This window comes from Alnus glutinosa, chromosome 12 (genome assembly GCF_958979055.1).
Source record: "Alnus glutinosa chromosome 12, dhAlnGlut1.1, whole genome shotgun sequence".
Classification (NCBI taxonomy): domain Eukaryota; kingdom Viridiplantae; phylum Streptophyta; class Magnoliopsida; order Fagales; family Betulaceae; genus Alnus; species Alnus glutinosa.
In genome coordinates this window covers 16869229-16887737 of record NC_084897.1, presented here as the reverse complement: position 1 = coordinate 16887737, position 18509 = coordinate 16869229, and the positions used below count along the sequence as shown (strand labels likewise).

Genomic DNA, 18509 nt, shown 5'->3' with positions numbered 1-18509 from the left:
TAAGATTGTGACACATCAGGTTGGAACTAGATTCTAACATAAAAAAAAAAAAAAAAAAAAAAAAAAAAAAAAAAAAAATGTTGAAATATCAAGCATTTCTTTTTAAATATATAACTTCGTACTTGCTTACAAAGAATTTACATTGGCTTTTGCTCACATAGCTCTAATATTAATTAGAGGCTATTGCGGATATTGAAGTGTTAAATGAGACACATAGTCTATATAGTAATCTGTTAATTTTGACAGTAAAGTGACAAAAAAAAAACCTATTTGAAATAGAAATATGATACGTTTACAATTTTCGTATAATTATAACAATTTTTTAAAAAAAAATCAACCATTGAATATTTATGATCCACATGTAAGAAAATAGATCACATGGTTAGTATGAAAATAATTGTTAAAGTTGTACAACAATAATTTCTCTTTAAGATATGGGTAAAACTTAAGGACTGAATTCAAATTAGATGAAAACCTAAGGTCCAAATATGATTTCCCCCCCCCCCCCCCCCCCCCCCAAAAAAAAAAAAAAAAAAAAAAAAAAAAAAAACTCCACAATGATTACCAAATTGCTAGATTAGGATTCTCTACAATTATTTGTTTGAATTTGAGAGAATTGAGATAAATAATTGTGATAGACTACTTATGAAATCCACCTGACTGGATAAGTGATTGAGCAACCTAATTTTTATTTGGTCACGTGAATTCCGAAAGTAGTCTCTCACAATCACTTGCCCAAATTCGATCAAATAATTGTGAAGTTCATAATCTTAATCTATCTTGGTTTTCTGCACAAGACTTATTCTGGGCTTGTTTGGTAAGTAATTGTGTTATGAGAATATTTATGTGTTGTGCAGTAAGAAGTGATTGATGTGATATAAAATTTGGGAATGTTTTATAGAAACGTAAAAAAGTTTTGTTTTGTAGTGGGTTTTTTAATTTGAATAATAAAAAAAAAATAATTAATGTAATATAAAAAGTGTAAAAATGTTAGAATGTTTTTTTTTTTTTAGGAAAGGGGAAAAAAAATAAAGAGTTTGAGTGGTTTTCCAATGTTAGTTTTCTCCACGTGGTGCACTATGATTGGCCTTCTAGATTTCCTTAGGATGAGATAGAATATAAGATTAGTAAAAGTAATAAAAGTGAATGTCAGGCGGCATGTTTTTGGTTTAATAAATTATAAACATAATATTGAGAGGTGGCGAATTGTGTTGTATGATAGAAAAAATAAAATAAAATAAAATTATAAAAAACACACTCATTATATGTTGGGAGCGAAGTCAACAACGTATATTATTTGAGTAATGTTTCCTTACAACTTCCACCAAACTTCTAAACAATCCTCTCTTATATATTCTAGGTCCTATATGTAAGACTCTGAGAATTGAATAGAAAGAGTTGCGAAGGTTTCATTACTCTTATTATTTATGTAGTCAATGTACTTATGGGTAGGGCCCTCTCTTTACTTCTCGGAAACAACGTAGAAATAGCACTACAAGTACAAGGTCATGCTCTCTTGCTCTTTCGTACTTTCTTTCTAATCCCAGATTTTCTCTTCCTTTCTTTTTTATTTTTCGTCGCTCTCTCTCATTCAAAGAGGTCTGTTTATATTACTCTTTCTCACCAAAACTCGTGACTTCGTGGTGCGTCGGCCATCGGTTTCATGTGAGCTACACATTACATTTGTAACGATTTATTTTTTAATTTTTTAATTTTTGGTTGAAATTATGAGTACAACAGATGGTGAAATTAGATTTTTTTTATTTTTTTTTAGGTTATTGATTTTCTCTGATTTTATTGATTTCTGTTCTCGATCTAAAATTTCAAACTCTTATATGATCTATTTGATCTACAGAAAGCCCAACCAAAGCGTCATATCTATTTGATCTGCAACGTTTCTGAGTTTCAAGAAGATTTAAGGAGGGAAGGGAATATAAGCAAATATGGCCGACTATGTTGTTAATTTCCTCGTAGAATACCTGTCCCAGCAACTGGAAAAGGAAGGAAATTTCTTTGGTGGAGTGGAGGATCAAGTCAAGTCACTCCATAGGGAGCTTCGACTGATAAATATCTTCTTGGAGAACTCCCGGGAAAAACGGAATGAGCATGCAATGGTGAAGGAGGTAGTCGGACAGATCAGGGAGGTGGCTTACGAGGCTGAGGATGTTATCGACATGTTCATCCTCAAGGTTGCAGAGCACAAGAGGAGGAGCCTGATGGGGAGGATATTTCTTAGCCCCAAGCACGCAATGATGCTTCGCGATGTTGGAAAGAAGATTGCAGGCATCAAGAATGCAATCAATGAAATCTACAATAACAGAGAAAGGTATGACATTGAAAGAGCTACGGAGACTGTAGACGCGGCGGCGGTGGAGGCACTACAGAGGCGTAGGAGAGAAGTCGAGGAAGATGACGTGGTGGGTTTCGTTGATGACTCATCGACACTGGTGAAGCAACTTATTGAAGGGGATCGGAACTGTGATGTCATTTCGATCATTGGCATGGGTGGGTTGGGGAAGACAACTCTTGCCAGGAAAATCTACAACAATGTTCGCGTCAAGAGCCACTTCGAGTGCCGTGCATGGGTGTATGTATCTGAAAATTTCAAAACCAAAGAGCTCTTGCTTAACATTTTAAAACAGATGAAAATATCATATATCCGGAAGGCACTAGAAGAAATGGGTAAGGAAAGATCAGAAGAAATGGGTGAGGAAAGTTCAGATGAGGCCTTGCTTAACATTTTAAAACTGTTGAAGGCACTAGTTGAAATGGTTGAGGAAAGATCAGAAGAAATGGGTAAGGAAAGATCAGAAGAAATGGGTAAGGAAAGTTCAGATTCGTGGACGAAACTAGAAGACATGGGTGTAAAAGAATTAAAGGAGCTATTGTTCAAATGCTTGGGAAGAAAAAGGTACCTAATAGTCATGGACGACATCTGGAAAGCTGAAGTCTGGGATGAGGTAAGATCTACTTATCCCGATGACTTGAATGGAAGCAGAATATTGATCACAAGCCGCATAAAAGAAGTTGCTTCACATACAAGCCTTACTCCTCCCTACTTTCTCCCATTTCTGAACAAAGATGAAAGTTGGGAGCTCTTAAGTAAGAAAGTGTTTCGAGGAGGAGCATGTCCTCCCGAGTTGGAAACTGTGGGGAGAAAAATCGCAGAAGATTGTTGTGGCTTACCACTTTCCATTGTGGTATTAGGGGGCCTTTTAGCAAACAAAGAGAAGACACCTCGAACATGGTCCAAATTGATTGGCAATGTAAACTGGTACCTTACAGAGGCTAATACAATCTGCAAAGACATATTGGCCATAAGCTACACCAACCTGCCTCGACGCTTGCAACCATGTTTTTTGTATTTTGGTGTGTACCCAAAAAACTTTGAGATCACTGGAAGGCAACTGATCCACCTATGGATAGCCGAGGGATTCATACAGCACGCTGGCAATAGAAGCATAGAGGATGTTGCCGAAGACTACTTGGAGGAGCTCATCGATCGAAGCTTGATACAAGTGGCTAGCAGGAGGACAGATGGAGGTGTAAAGAAATGTCGTATTCATGATCTTCTGCGAGACCTCTGCATATCCGAGAGCAAGGAAGACAAATTTCTTGAGCTACTCAAAGATGACAACCGTTCATTCCCGAACAAATCTCGCAGAGTTTCCATCCACGGTATCTTCCCTTTAAACATTTTTTATAACTTTTCTGATCCTCCATGTGCCCGTTCTGTGTTGTTCTTTGGCGATGGCAAAGATAAAAGCTGGAATTTGTTCCTCCAAAACTTCAAGTTGATTCGGGTGCTTAATTTTGAGTGTATAAGACTCCACTCCATTCCCGAAAGCATAGAAACAATGATGCACTTGAGGTACTTGAGTATAAGAATATCCTTTTTTGTAATGGATATATCTGATTTCATTGGTAACCTTACTAATCTGGAAACACTTTTCATAATGGGTGATTCTGGACGGAGTTACTCGGTAACTGGGATATTTAAGCTACAACATTTAAGGAATCTGCATCTGAAAGGGTTCGAGTCATTGTCTTGCCGTTTGGATGAAGTTCTATGGAACCTCCAAGTCCTTTCCGCCGAAATGTATAACTATGGTAAAGAGCAAACTTTTCCTTTCGAACTGGACAAGTTTCCTTGTTTAAGGGAACTAAGAATAGTACTTGATAATTATTTGAGTGAAAGCAATGCAGTAAAATTTTTGGAAGACCTCCACCATTTACGTTATCTTCAAATATTGAGAATCGAGAAATTCCCAATGCTTTTTAGTGATTCAAGTTCATTTCCATCGACAGTCACCCAACTAACCATATGCAATGCACAGTTCTTAGGAGTCGGTGGCGGCATGACAATGCTAGGAAACCTTCCCAATCTTCGGATACTGAAAATAAAATGGTGCAACAATATTATTGATTTGCACGTCTTTGGAGGTTCATTTCCTCGACTCGAAGTCCTTCAATTACAAGATTTGGCGAAAGTAAAACAATGGAAACAGGATGGAAGTGCAATGCCATGCCTTAGATATTTGGATATCAGAAGATGCCATCGTTTAACCATGCTCCCTCCGGAACTATGGAGTTTGACTGCCTTACAAAAGTTGGAGGTGGAGTTACTTCCCAACTCAAGATTGCGATGTGGGCTTCAGGAATTGGAGATGAATGTTAGCTGTAAGATAGTGATTAAGACCAAGGACACTGGAATCATCTAAAGACCCATTATGCTGGTATTGGTCCTCTCTATTGCTTTCATGAAGTTATCCCCTTTAATTACCGTTATGATGTTCATGCAGGAGAGCATCCCCACGATTTTTAGGAGATAGGGGGATTGATGGAGGACCAATACAGCAGTACAGAACTAACGGCTAGCAACCGTTATTCTGTTGATTGAAGACTTTTGGTTTGACAAGGCTGGAGTTCTCTGTTTACTTCCTCTGTTTTTCAGCATATGTAGGAGTCTGCTACAAGAAGGTGAATATCTACCTATTTGGAGTCCTCATTATTATTCCAATGACCAGGAGTCCTCATTGTTATCTTTATATTTGTTAGTCTTTCAATATTTATTTATGAAATATTCAATTAAAATGGGAACCGAGTGACAGAGACAATGTTTAAACTCAAAATCTTTGTTCTGATGCCATATTTTACATCAATTGTCCTCTTTGATCCATGTTAAATTACCGCCTAACTTTGAATTAGGATCATTTAGATTTTTTAGGTTAACTTCACATTATTTTGGTTAATTTATTCGTCACTGTTATGGTAAAAGGCTAATAAAAACACCCCTCCAGGCAAAGTACTTGGTCTGACCTTACATAAGAAAGGAATACAGGCGGCATATCTATGCATACCCGATCTTCAAAGAAACGTTCCAATAACTCATAACACAAAGACCCAATCTTAATAATACATGCATTATGCCACCTTACTAATAGGACTCTTTTGCAGCTTGGCACAATATTCAAACAAGCTTCCATCGAAGCAACGCCTCACAGCTTCTTTAGCTAAGTAACCTTCTTCATCCTTTGCAAGAAAATAAAGAACTCCCCATTCCAGTTTACTTGCGATCCTGAAACAATTATAAGCGGAGATTAATTAACTACACGTTTAAGAGGGTTTCTTTGTGTGTGCAAGTGCGTGTTAAATCACCGTTTATCTCAAAAACTTATTTAGTTAATGTTCTATCACTCTCTTTCACGTGTAGACTCAAACTCTTCCTTAATAAGTAAGGCTAACACGTTCAATATTTAATTGAAATGTGAAGTAAATAATGGAGACAGAGTTTGAACTCAAAAATTTCTGCTCTGATAACATGTTAAATCATCATTTATTCCAAAAGTTGAAGCTAACAAAAAGCAATTGATTTAATCGTTTAATTAATATTCTAACAGTGTGTCATAGAGAGAGAGAGACAGAGAGAGATACCAGCCAAAGAAATCAAATGCGTTACGGTTTGCCTGAGTCATGTGCCAAAGCTCCCGTAGTGTAAGTTTGTCAGGCACTGTACGGGCATATTTGCTGAACATATTCTCAAAATATGCAGGGATGAACCTGCAATAAAATTAGGGACATTTTAGGGTTTAGGTAACTATAACTTGTATCATCTTGCTCTCAAGGGGCAACCACAATATAACAATTACATTATCTACAACTAAATCATGACAAAATCGTATATGTTGGTTTCTATATATATGTTCGGAACTGGATCCTCTCCAGTTCAAGTGATCTGGAGAGGAGCCAGTTCCTTAGAAAAAAAGTGGGCAAATTAATTTTGTCCCTCATTTTTAAAGAATCGGCTCATTTTCAATTCATTTCTGATATCATATATTAGAATCATGATTAATGCACGTAATCTTCCATTAATGTATCAATGAAAACACCATGGTAAATGAAAGTGTGAGTAGACACACTTCTCATGTCCTCCCAGAGGTAGATGATTATTCCAAATTAGCAAAAATTGCCAGTAATAATTAACTCTAATTTTTGAAAATAAATTAAACTCTAATGTGCATTTCCTCCCTCCTCCTTCCTCTCGACCTCTCCATAGTGGGTGCCCATTCCTTAATTTCTTTTTTGTTGTGTCTATGGAGAGTACTGCAAGATCTGATGCTCCTGGGCAACAACCGTACTGTTGGGTACCTCTCTCACCAAATATTGGAGTAGAGATTTTCTTCAATACCTCAAGTCAAGTTGATCTCAAAGCAATCTTCTCCGTTATGGCATCAAATGAGATAGAGCTCATTTGACTCTCCAAGCAACTCATCTCATGGGCTGCTTTAAAAAATCCCGACCCGGCGCGGGCGGCAACCCTTTTATTTTCCCGAAGCCAAGAAGATATTAGACGAGATCAATTGTCTGACAAATTTTCAGTTTTTTTTTTATTTTATTTTATATAGTTTTCTTGAGCTAAATATATAACTATATTCGCAATTTGAAAAAGTCGACCATAGAAGCAGTTAATTAGGGCAATTGGTTGTTCATATAAATATATATATCACCTTCCCTCTGTATCGTAAGTCCCTGAATCACTTCCGTGCTTTGCCTTGTGTATGTTGTGTATGTATATTGGGAAGTAAGCTGAAGGTATCCATGTCTGCAACAGAAGAAGACGTGTACGTACAACTAAAATTATCAGCTTTAATTAATGTAAGTAGCACTAAATTAATGAAAGATGGTACAAACTTACAGGTGACGTAGCATAGCTCATAGATGCATGGAGCAGAATCATCAACACGAAGGAAACAACCACATTGAAACCAATCGCACGAAATCCTGTAGCCATTTAATTAACCACCGAAAATGTGAAGAAGAAGTTAACAAGAATAAATATTTATTTGTTTGTTCAATTAATTAGCGAAGACAACCTTTATAGGTTTCCAAAGGGTAGATGATTCCATCGTTGTTTTGGTCAAAGAAAGCAACATGCTGCTGAAGCACCGACATGTTCTCATGTTTGTGGCCCCTCGTGCCATTTATATTTTCTGTATCAGCTGCAGCCAGGGCTCGAGGCAAGTCTGGATCGATTGAAGAAGAAATAAATAAATGTGAAAACAGGATACCCATTAAGGAATGATAATTTTATTATTATTAATTAGGGGGAATACATATATATCTCAATCTTAATCTTCATCGACACTTCTTGATCACCCATTTAATTACTGGAAGAAAAAAAAAAAAAAAAAACAAACAAACAAATGCTTTCTAAAAGCAATATGCATGTGTGGATTAACAAGAAAAAAAAAAAAAAAAAAAAAAAAAAAAAAAAAAAAAAAAGGGAGAAGGGAAAAATAAGAGAAGATTACAGGGCTTGGGGAGCTTAGTCTCCAAGTCACCTCGGACCTTCCTTTCCGCAGTAATTGGTGCCTTCTCAGCCACCGTTGCCATGGCTTCCTTTGATACCTGATCTGTTGCGGCCATGTCTCACTCTCTGATCTCTCTAAACTCTACAAGTAATTAATTGGATTTTTACTTGCCCCGGAAGGAAGCTTTTACACTCTCTCTATATGCCTTTCAAATTTATAGGTATTAAAGCACAACAAACTCCCAAGTGACTTGCCGGCCTGGTCGCTGGACTCCGGCCGATTAGGTTGGGGATACATATTTGCGGGAAATGCATGTTGACGCTGCCAGCTGCATGCGTACCATGGCAGATATTACAATAAATCATATCAATTTCAAATTATTATTTAGATGAATAATAATACGAAAAATAACATAAATTTTCTTACAAACCAATTTCTAAAAGCGACATTTATTGTTTAAACTATTAAAAAAATGACAGAAATTTCCTACAAATTGATTTGTAGGAAATTTCATACAAACCATATCTAATATTGACATGTTTTAATAGAATGTGCTTCTCACATGTTATTTTAATAGCATTAATAGAAAAACACGTGATTCTCACATGTTTAAAGGACACATGTCACTCTTATATGTGGGTTGTACGAAATTTCCTACAAACCGATTTGTAGAAAATTTCTGTCCGTCTCTTGGCATATGAGAAGTACATATTTTTTTAATAGTATGAGCTTCTCACATGTTTTTTTTAATAACATTAATAAAAAAAAAAAAAAAAAAAAAAAAACATGTACTTCTCACATACTTTATAAGAACACGTCTTTATAGAAACATATATATGTCACTTTATTAGACTTGTTTGTAGTTAATTGCTACAAACCAGTTTATAGCTAATTTTTATCCTTCTTTACCCTAACTAATTAAAATAATCTCTCCATATGACATAGTATATTTTTTCTGATTCTACACGCGTACTCTAGTATTTCAAGAATTACAATGCACCCTTACAATTATAATTAAATATCAACACAATGGATAAAGTGATTGGGCATGTAGTGGAATTTATTTAATTTATTCATTCGTATTGTACTATATGATCACCACAAAATATAAAAGCACTAGAGCACTTAAATATCAACAATAATTTACAAAACCATAGACTCTCCTTTTCAAAAATATTAAGGCACTATAACCTAAAGAACCATATATAATATCATTTCATTAAACATAAATGTCACAAAGTCTACAACCTTAAAATAATTACATGCATGCCTTAGTGCTTTTTCTTACGACATAAAAGCAATAAATCAACTAACACAACCCTTACGTTGGAGAGTCCAACCTCGAATAATGTTAGAAGTCAATATTTTTTTATTTTTGTATGTCTAAAAATGATGTGGCCGGCTTTTAAAATCACCATTGAGCTTGTGATTGATCACTATTAAATTTTGATCAAGTGGTGATTTTAAAAGTCACATCATCCTTGAAATGATAAAAAAATGACTTCTAAAGTTACTCGTCCAACCAATTTAAAAATACTCATTCTACTAAAAGAGGTACAAATAAACTCAGAGCTCAAATCTTAGAAAACCACTATTTCTTCTTCTTTGATGCACCACTTGCGCCTCTGACGTTATTTATTTAGAACATTTCTTTAGCAGTACCACAATCAGTGCATATCTGTATTTTAGAATATTTATATTCTCTATATTATGCCATTATTCTATTTCCTTTATACGTTTATTCTATTTCTTATTCAGTCTAGATTTTCTGGTTCACAACTCCTAATTAGCCTCTCTATAAATAAAAACTATTGTAATATAGTTTACATCAGACTTGAATACAATGATCAAGATGTAGATAGGCAGGTAGCCCTAAGGTAATTAATATTTGATTACAATAAAACCTAAAGGGAAAATATTTTAGATTATATTTATAAGTGAAATGTGTAAATCCACGACATAATAAGTAAGGTTAGATGTATAGTGTGTGCATGTAAGCCATTATTAAATTATGGGTAAAATACACTTAAGCCATATAAACTACCATACGTGTATGACACTTTGGACTCCGTTTGTTTTGCCATAAAATGTTTTCAGAAAAATGTTTTTGTTGGTGCGACCGAAAATAAGTTAAACTGTAAATATTTTCGATATGACAAAAAAAAAAAAGGGAAAACTTCAATTTACCCCCATGAACTTGTCACCGATTTGCAATTCTACCACCAATGTTTCAATTTTGTTAATTGCACCCCATTAAGTTTCAAAAATTTTCGATTTAGGGATTCCGTCCAATTAATCCGTCTGAAATAACGAAAGTCGACCCACGTGCTATGCACGTACGTTTTTTAGTTCTAACTTACCAAAAATACCCCCATTTCCTTCCAAAACGCTGCGTTTAAAGCACTGGAAGGCCACGTGGAGCCCATTCTTCATGAACGTTCACGTACTCTCTCGTCTCCGGCCCATTCAACATGCGTAGCTTCGGGGATATTTCTCTAATTAAGCTTCGAACTCCAAGCGAAAGAACGAGCTTTCGAAAGAACGCCAACGCTGAATGCTCCAACGCTATAAGAGAAAGTGATCCATGGCAATGTGTAACTCTCAATCAAGGAGAGACCAATTATTAGTGGCGGCTTGACGAAGATGGAAAGGTCACAGTACTTTTGCTTCTTAATAATTCTCACTTTTTTGTCTCTTTGATGCACATCTTATGGTGAGTTTGCTCCATTTCTTTTGTTTTTGGATTGGAAATGAAAATATACGCCACAGAGCCACATGAGTTTTTTTCAGACTTGGACATACACCAAAAATATACGCAAGGGCCTCCTTTGTACAGCCCAATGACACTCCACCAGGATGGAAGCTTGCTATTTAAGGTTTGCTATTTAATCTTCTAGTGAGGGAACGAGCCGAGTGAACGAGCCTTATTACCTGCATTTGTTCTGCTTTGTAAGTTTATTGGTGGCAGTACTATGGCCAATGCAGTAATTAAACCCAATATTTTTTTTTATTTTTTTTTTAAGAAAAAAAAAAACCAGAGGTGAAGCTCTGTTCACCTCTGTTTTAGAAGAGGTGAACAGAGGAGCCTGTCTTCGAATGCTATGCTGATATTGCAAGCTTAATAAAGTTGGTGCTTTTGTCAGTGACAGTCAAAGTGGAAGCAGCATCATCAACTGTTGAATCAACATAGGTAGAAACGGAAGAAGCTAAAGCCGAATCGAAAGAGAGAGATCTAGAGGAAGCTGAAACTGAAGCCGAATCGGAAGAGAGAGATCTAGAGGAAGCTGAAACTGAAGCCGAATCGGAAGAGAGAGATCTATAGGAAGCTGAAACTGAAGCCGAATCGAAAGAGAGAAAGGAAGCTGAAACTGAAGCCAAATCAACTGGAGCAGCATCCGACAGTAGCATTTACTTTCCTTTTTTTTCTTACGAATACTGCAGCTGGTGGAGCAAGGGAGCGAGCCGAGTGATTGCACTGAGAGCGACTATCGGGCTATGTTCAGAGACGACGACGATGTGGTTTGACTTTATAAAATTTACCCACAACCACGGTGTCGGTGTTCGGACGAGAAAGCCCATGAGGAAAAGTGCAACGAGGACGACCAGCAGTGTGGCAAGCACTAAGGGCTGGGATGGCAGTGGTCTCGGCTCCGACGTCAAGCTTTGTTGGAGCACTAGGTGCGAGAAAGTTGGAGACGACATGGACGATGTGGAGATGATGAAGGACCGAGAAGATGGAGACGACGTGGAGTTTTCATAACAAATGAGGGCTTTTTCGTCAAATTGGGACAAAAAATTGCATGTGCCGCGCACATGTTTCTACTTCCGTTTCTTCAAACGGATCAATTGGACGGAATTCCTAAATTGAAAATTTCTGAAACTTAATGGGGTGCAATTGACAAAATTGAAACATTGGTGGTAGAATTGCAAATCGGTGACAAGTTCATGGGGGTAAATTGAAGTTTTCCCAAAAAAAAACTTATTTAGTTTCAGAAAATAATTTCCATTTTAAATGTCGTAAATTATTTTTCGAGTTTGACCTTTTCATTCTCAAATTGCCGGGGCACCACCATCACCCAATCGGGACGTTGCCGGGACCCTGTTGTGACATGGGTGGGACACCACTCGAACTTCACTAGGACGTCGCCTGGACCCTATCGCGACACCGCTGAGACTTCACCGAGCCACCGCTGATACCTGGCCGGGACATCGTAGGGACCCTCTAGGAATTCAAAGGACCACTACTAAGACTGGCTGGGACGCGGCCAAGAGGCCAAGCCTAGACGTCGCCAAGACTTCATTGGGCCCCGACTTGGATGTCATCGGTACTTTCACCGGGACCCGACCGGGAAGCCGTCAAGGCTTCACCAAGACCTGATCGGGACACTGTCGGTACCCTTCCATGAAGTCACTGGGACTTGTCGGGACTCACTCAGGACGTCGTCGGGACATGTGCTTGTATGTTTATGGCGGGTCTCAACGGGGTCATGGCGATGTCCCGCCGCACTATCACCATCACCGAAATTTTGTCAAAACTCAATTTTTTAGGTTTTTTTTTTTTTTTTTTCTATGTTGTGAATAAAAATTAATTTTTATAGGTTAATATGGTTGAATGAAAATATATTTGTGATTTTTCGTACGCACCAAACAACAAGAAATATTTTTAGGTAAATTATTTTTCAGGAAATTGAAAACATTTTCCAACAAAAAACATTTTATGACAAATTTCTATTTTATGACAAATAAGCCACTATGTTAGCCTCAACAGTGACCAATTTTTTGTCTCTCTTTCTACAATACCCATATTTTCTTTAAAACTTTAAAGAAGAAGAAAAAAAAAAAAATTTCAACCCAACCCAAAGGGTGGCTATAGCACCCCATAAAGGGGTATCGGCCACACAAAATCAAGGAGGAGGGGGTGGCTGAACCACCCCCACAATGTGTGGTTGTCGATCATGGCCACCCCCAACCTATGGGGGGTGGGTCGGGTGGCTTACTTGTCACGATCCACCCTCAAACCTTTGGGGTAACACCCTCCTCCTTCCATTTGGTTCGGCCACGTTAGGCGAAGCCTAGACGTCGCCAGGACTTCATTGGGCCCCGACCTGGACGTCATCGGTACATTCACCGAGACTCGACCGGGATGCCGTCAAGGCTTCACCAAGACCCGATCGGGACACCGTTGATACCCCTCCATGAAGTCACTGGGACCTGTCCGTTAGCCTCAACAATAAACAATTTTTTGTCTCTCTTTCTTCCCATATTTTCTTTAAAACTTAAAAGAAAAGAAAAAAAAAAATTGTAACCCAACCCAAAGGGTGGCTATAGCACCCCATGAAGGGGTATCGGCCACACAAAATCAAGGAGGAGGGGGTGGCTGAACCACCCCCACAATGTGTGGCCGCGGCTCATGGGGGTGGGCCGGGTGGCTTACTTGTCATGATCCACCCTCAACCCTCCCCCCCCCCCCCCCCCTTCCCTTCGGTTCGGCCACTTTAGACTTGTTTTTATTTGTTTCTTTTTTAAAAAATAAAAATAAAAATAAAAAAAATCTAGTCCCTTTTTTTCTTTTTTTATTTAGTCTTTTTTTTTTTACTGATTAATAATTATAAAGGGTAAATTTAATTTTTCAATGGCCAAATAAATGTTATTTTCAGAAGATTTTCTTCGATTTTTTTTTTTTTTTTTTTTTTTTTTTTTTTCCATCCATTCTAACGGTCAACCCTATAACAAAGTGATCTTTTTGCCACAAAATAGTAGTTTAATGTATCCAAGTGTGATACCTACCAGTTTAATTGTGGGACTTTTTTGAAAATGATTGGTAGTTCATGAAGCTTTTTTGAAAATAGCTGATAGCTCAGAGGGCTTAAATGTATTTTACACTAAAATTATTGAACATAACTTGCTTTGAAACATTAGCTTTCCATTATATAAAAGTTTATTTTTAACCTTGAAAAAGTCTTCCCCTTTGGAAAATTTATTTCTTTAATTGGGGAGTTTTTGATTATTTTCTTGAAAAAACAATCTCATAAATCTAAGGGAGTCACTAGTACTTTAACTATAATGCACAATAGTATTAATAAAGCTGTAATGAATAATTTTACAAGAATGTTTTTATCAATAACATGAAAATATCAATACAATATGCTTTACATTATAATTTAAACTAATTACATTGAAACTTTAACTTTAAATTATTAAATTGGCTTTCAAAGGCTAAGCCCATGCATTATGCATGCCCAACATAAACTTTTGTTTTCGTGGCTGATTATATATTTATGTTAATCTGAATAAATTCCTATTCCTTATCTAAATAAATATTATGTCAATTAAATGATTCAAATCTCGGCAAGAGAATACTTATTGGATAAGATGATCTCAAAGAAGCTAGATAAAGTCGGGAATGTTTAAGAACTGTTCCCAACTCAACTCTTCTATTTAATTTCTTTTCTGTTTTTTTCAAAAACAACTATTAATTAAACATCATTTCAAACACAATGTCTCTACCTTTTTTTTTCTTGGTATCCATAATTTTGAAAATAGTGCAACTTCTGTCAGGTTGGGGCAAAAAACAAGGGTTTTATGCCCTCCAACGAGAGATTGACACATCAGCCTAGAACAAAAAATGCAAATGTTGTAAAAATACTGGATCTAAATTTCCTTCTTTAACTCTTTTGGCCTGGAAAAAAATAACAGAAAAAAAAACCCTCACCCCGCCAACCTTCGACGCCGCCGCTACCACCGCTCCTCCCACCGACCAGATTCGGCCAACAGCACCACACAACCTCCGATCGACAGCCGACCAACCCAACAGAACTGCCGAACACCAGATCCCAACAGCCACACCACAGACCGCCGGAAAAGCTGCCGAAAACGCTCCTGTCAACCACAGATCGCCGGAGAGCACGATGAATAGCCCACACGGGCGATTTGAGTTATCCATCTGCAAGTATTTGTGCAACAAGTTTCTGGGTTCTAAACAAGTTATCCATTTGCTTTGCGATTTGTAAATTTTGTTTCTTTTTTCAAACAAATCGCCACCAATTAGAAGCAATTTCGACAAAACCCAAAAAAGTTTCCACATCTAAAAGTTCCCCAGAATAATCTGAAAGGTTTTTTTTTTTTTTTTGGTTTCATTTCTCTGTTTTGCGGTAATCATGTACCTTCATGTCCGTTCTGGTTCTAATGTTTCTGGGTTGCTCGTCTTTAATTTTTTTTTTGTCTCTATATTAGTGGTGTTGTGGGCTTTTCCTGGCAAGATCTGGAAACTTCCCGGCGGTTTGTTGTGGGCTTTTCGGGCGGGTGTTCGGCGTCGAGCAGTGGCGGCGGCGTCTGTGTGGGCGGTGCCTGCGACAGGTTTTTTTTTTTTTTTTTTGTAAGATTAAAGAGTGAAAGGAGGGTTTAAATTCAGTGTTTTGTTAGTTTATGCTATCATATACTTTTTTTTTGTTTGATGCTGACATGTCAATTTCTTATTGGAGGGCAAAAACCAAGAGGTTTTTGCCAATGCCTGATTGAAGTTATCCCCTTTTGAAAAAAGTTAAAAATAAAATAAAATAAAACAAAACAACCGCACACCCAAACGTCCTCATCTCTAAACAAGATCAAAATTGACTTGAAATTGGGTCAATGGACTTAAAAAATACTTTTAGTACAAAAGAAATTGTACAAGCAAAAAGGGTTCTAAACAATATTCATTTTTTTGGCAGGTTTATCAAAAAATATTACTTTTTAATAGTTTTAACATATTATTCAAATGCAATTTGAAGCACAACCCAATTTGCAGACGATGGAAGCATCGAGCAAGAGGTGAAGGAGGTGATAGAAGCAAGGAAGAGAGGGCGGTAAATTACAAAAATAAACGTAGATATGATGAGGACTGTTTGGAGACTAGGAGTAGTAAGGTAGGGAAGAAGGAAAAGAAGATAGCGGTGAGTGGGACAGACGGTTGTATTGATGAAACGGTGGAGGTTGGTGTCTAGCCCCACCGATCTCCATGAGTCTCATAAGTTGAAATTGTCGGGGGCTTGAGAATTAACGGATAGTTCGCGATCTTTGCCATATGGTAAAGGAGAAGAAACCTGCATTTTTGTTTCTAAATACAACAGCATAAGTGAAGATTTTTAACAATAGAAATTGGTTCCTCTGGCCTGTTTGTAGTGAATCCAATTGGTGGAGGGATGATAAAGAAGTCAAAATTCAGAACTATTCTTCCATATATATTAACGCTATAATTTCTATGGCGGGAAGTAATATACAGTGAAAGTTTATGGGATTTTACAGACATCTGTAAAGGGAAAAAAGAAGTGAGTTTTGGGAGTTACTGTAGCATTTGAAGTATTTCTCGCTGTACTCGTGGCTTTGTGTTGGAGATTTCAATGAGATTGTGCACCACTCTGAAAAATATGGCGCAACGATACGCAATGAAAGCAAATGGAGATTTTTAGGGAAGCGTTGGAGGATGGTCAACTATCGGATTGATGTTGAATTTTTGGAGTCAATGTTTGCATGGAGTAATAAAAAAGGTGATGGGAATTTTACTAAAAAGCGTTTAGATCGTTGATATGGAATGCATGCTAGAGTTTATCTTATTGGGGTTAGTTTATTTTATGATATCTTAGTACTGTTAGTAGTTGAGTAGCAGCAGAGTCTATCTTAAATTCAAGTTATGGAGTTTATCTTAATTTCAAGTGTCCATCGCCAGTAGGTTAGTAGTGGTTGCGATAGATAGTGTTATCTTTTATTTCAAATTACTAATGTTATTTTGGCTGGTAGAAGGGGATAGTTATCTCTTAGAGCTATCGTCCAGTTAGGACTCATGATGTAATCTCTATTTAAAGAGTTATCAGTGAATGAATAAAGCATGCAAATTTTAACCTCAAACTATATGATTGATACGAGACCCAGGAATCTCTAATTTCCTACCGCTAATTTTCTAAATTAGCAAACATAGGCAAGAACAAGAAGCAAGATTATGCTTCTTTTCCTGTTGACAGGCGTGTTACTAGATCCGTTACGAATTCTCGTAACATTTTGGTATCAAAGCCAGGTTACCCAATGGTAGATTCGACGAAAGATCGGCTGGAGACTCTCCAAAAAACGCTTGACGACTTCATCAAGCATGCTTCTGAGAGGTTTAAACAAGTGGAGGACAAAATTAGTCAACAAGGGGCTAGTGGATCCAGGGAAAATTCCTCAACCAAGAATCGTGACAAGGGTTCTAGGGGCTTCCACAACAATCAGGGAACAAAGGTGACTAAACTAGATTTTCCAAAGTACAATGGACAGGAGGACCCCACGAGTTGGATATGCCGAGTTTTACAGTATTTCGATTTTAAGCAAATCGAAGAAAGGGAGAAATTGTCGTTAGCCGCGTATCACTTGGAAGGGGAATCTCAAATGTGGTACCAACTATTCAAAGACAGTGAAGAAGTCATAACTTGGGACGCTTTGAAGACGGCGCTCCACACTCGCTACGGCTCAACATCTTTTGATGACCATTTCGGTGAGCCCACAAAACTTCAACAAACAGGGACAGTTCGGGATTATCAATTGCAGTTTGAGCAATTACTTAGCAAGGTGGAACGGCTCTCTGTTCACCAACAATTGGGTTGCTTTGTAAGTGGATTGAAGGGAGATGTCAGAATTGAAGTCCAAGCCGGGAGACCAAAATCAGTAACCGAGGCCATCGGATTGGCCCGATTATATGAAGGCCGAAATTGGAGCTTGAAGAAGCCTCCAAATCATAAGGAAAGGCGGTCAGGTTCAAGGGAGTCTGTCCCTCCCCTTCCATCACCCAACCTTACACGCACTCGGAATCCTCCAACTCGGCGATTATCCACAACAGAAATGCAAGAACACAGGTCCCAGGGTTTATGCTTCAATTGTGACGAAAAATTCGTCCCTGGCCATCGATGCAAGAAATTGTTCTTAATTGAAGGAATCTATTCAGCTGAAGAAAACGGAGGGGAGGAAGAATCAATGGGGAGATGAAGAACTAGTGATATCACTGCATGCACTCACAAGGACGCCCAATCCTCAAACTATGCGAGTAAGGGGGTTTTTGGGTAATTTGGGGGTGGTTGTTTTGATGGATTCTAGGAGTACCCACAATTTCCTTAACCCACAAATAGCTCAACACTTGGGTTTAAGACCCACCCATTTTGGAAGAATGACAGTCACAATAGCTAATGGGGAAAAGATCAACTGTACAGGTGTTTGCGCAAGAGTATTGCTATGGCTACAAGGTGAGCCATTTTTGGTAGACTTCTTTATTTTACCCATGGATGTGCGTGAAGCAGTATTGGGCACTCAATGGTTGCGGACATTGGGACCAATTTGGTGGGATTTTGCAAGGTTGGTGATGATATTCTAGTGGAAAGGCAGAGAGGTGGAGCTAAGGGGTATCAAGCTACCTACGCACAGGATGATTGAAGAAAGAGAGATGGAAAGAGAAGTGAAGAGAAGGAGATGTGGTTGGGTTTGCCTTGTACAGCTCAAGATTAGGGAACACGATGGAGGCAACTTAAATGCAATTGAGCTGGGAGCTAATTCATTTGGGCAGAATAACACGCATCAACAAATCAGAGTGCTCTTGGACTCATTTTCGAACATCTTCAGTGAGCCTTAAGGCCTTCCTCTAGTCAGAAGCCATGAGCATCAGATCAAATTACGTCCGGAATCTGGTCCCGTGAACGT

General features: G+C 37.8%; 2 protein-coding genes and 1 pseudogene across 3 annotated transcripts; 2 read left to right on the top strand and 1 right to left on the bottom strand.

The window, feature by feature from the left end:
• The window catches only part of LOC133852477 (large ribosomal subunit protein uL14x/uL14z/uL14y-like), a 165136-nt pseudogene that overhangs the window by 101912 nt on the left and 44715 nt on the right, over positions 1–18509 (top strand).
• Positions 1428–5109, top strand: LOC133851081 (putative disease resistance RPP13-like protein 3). Its single transcript, XM_062287384.1, has 2 exons — positions 1428–1665; positions 1856–5109. Exon 2 carries the CDS (start codon positions 1944–1946, stop codon positions 4719–4721), a length of 2778 nt encoding a protein of 925 aa, XP_062143368.1. The 5' UTR covers positions 1428–1665; positions 1856–1943; the 3' UTR covers positions 4722–5109.
• Positions 5321–8112, bottom strand: LOC133851082 (peroxygenase 2-like). Of its 2 annotated transcripts, none has more exons than XM_062287386.1 (6): positions 7812–8112; positions 7374–7523; positions 7196–7281; positions 7008–7102; positions 5935–6027; positions 5321–5578 (listed from the first exon to the last, which is right to left on the bottom strand). In XM_062287386.1, the coding sequence occupies exons 1-6, from the start codon at positions 7924–7926 to the stop codon at positions 5425–5427; spliced, it is 693 nt and encodes a 230-aa protein (XP_062143370.1). In that variant the 5' UTR covers positions 7927–8112; the 3' UTR covers positions 5321–5424. The 2 variants fall into 2 exon arrangements, with proteins under 2 accessions (XP_062143370.1, XP_062143369.1); XM_062287385.1 differs by having other exon boundaries at positions 5935–6060; positions 7812–8083.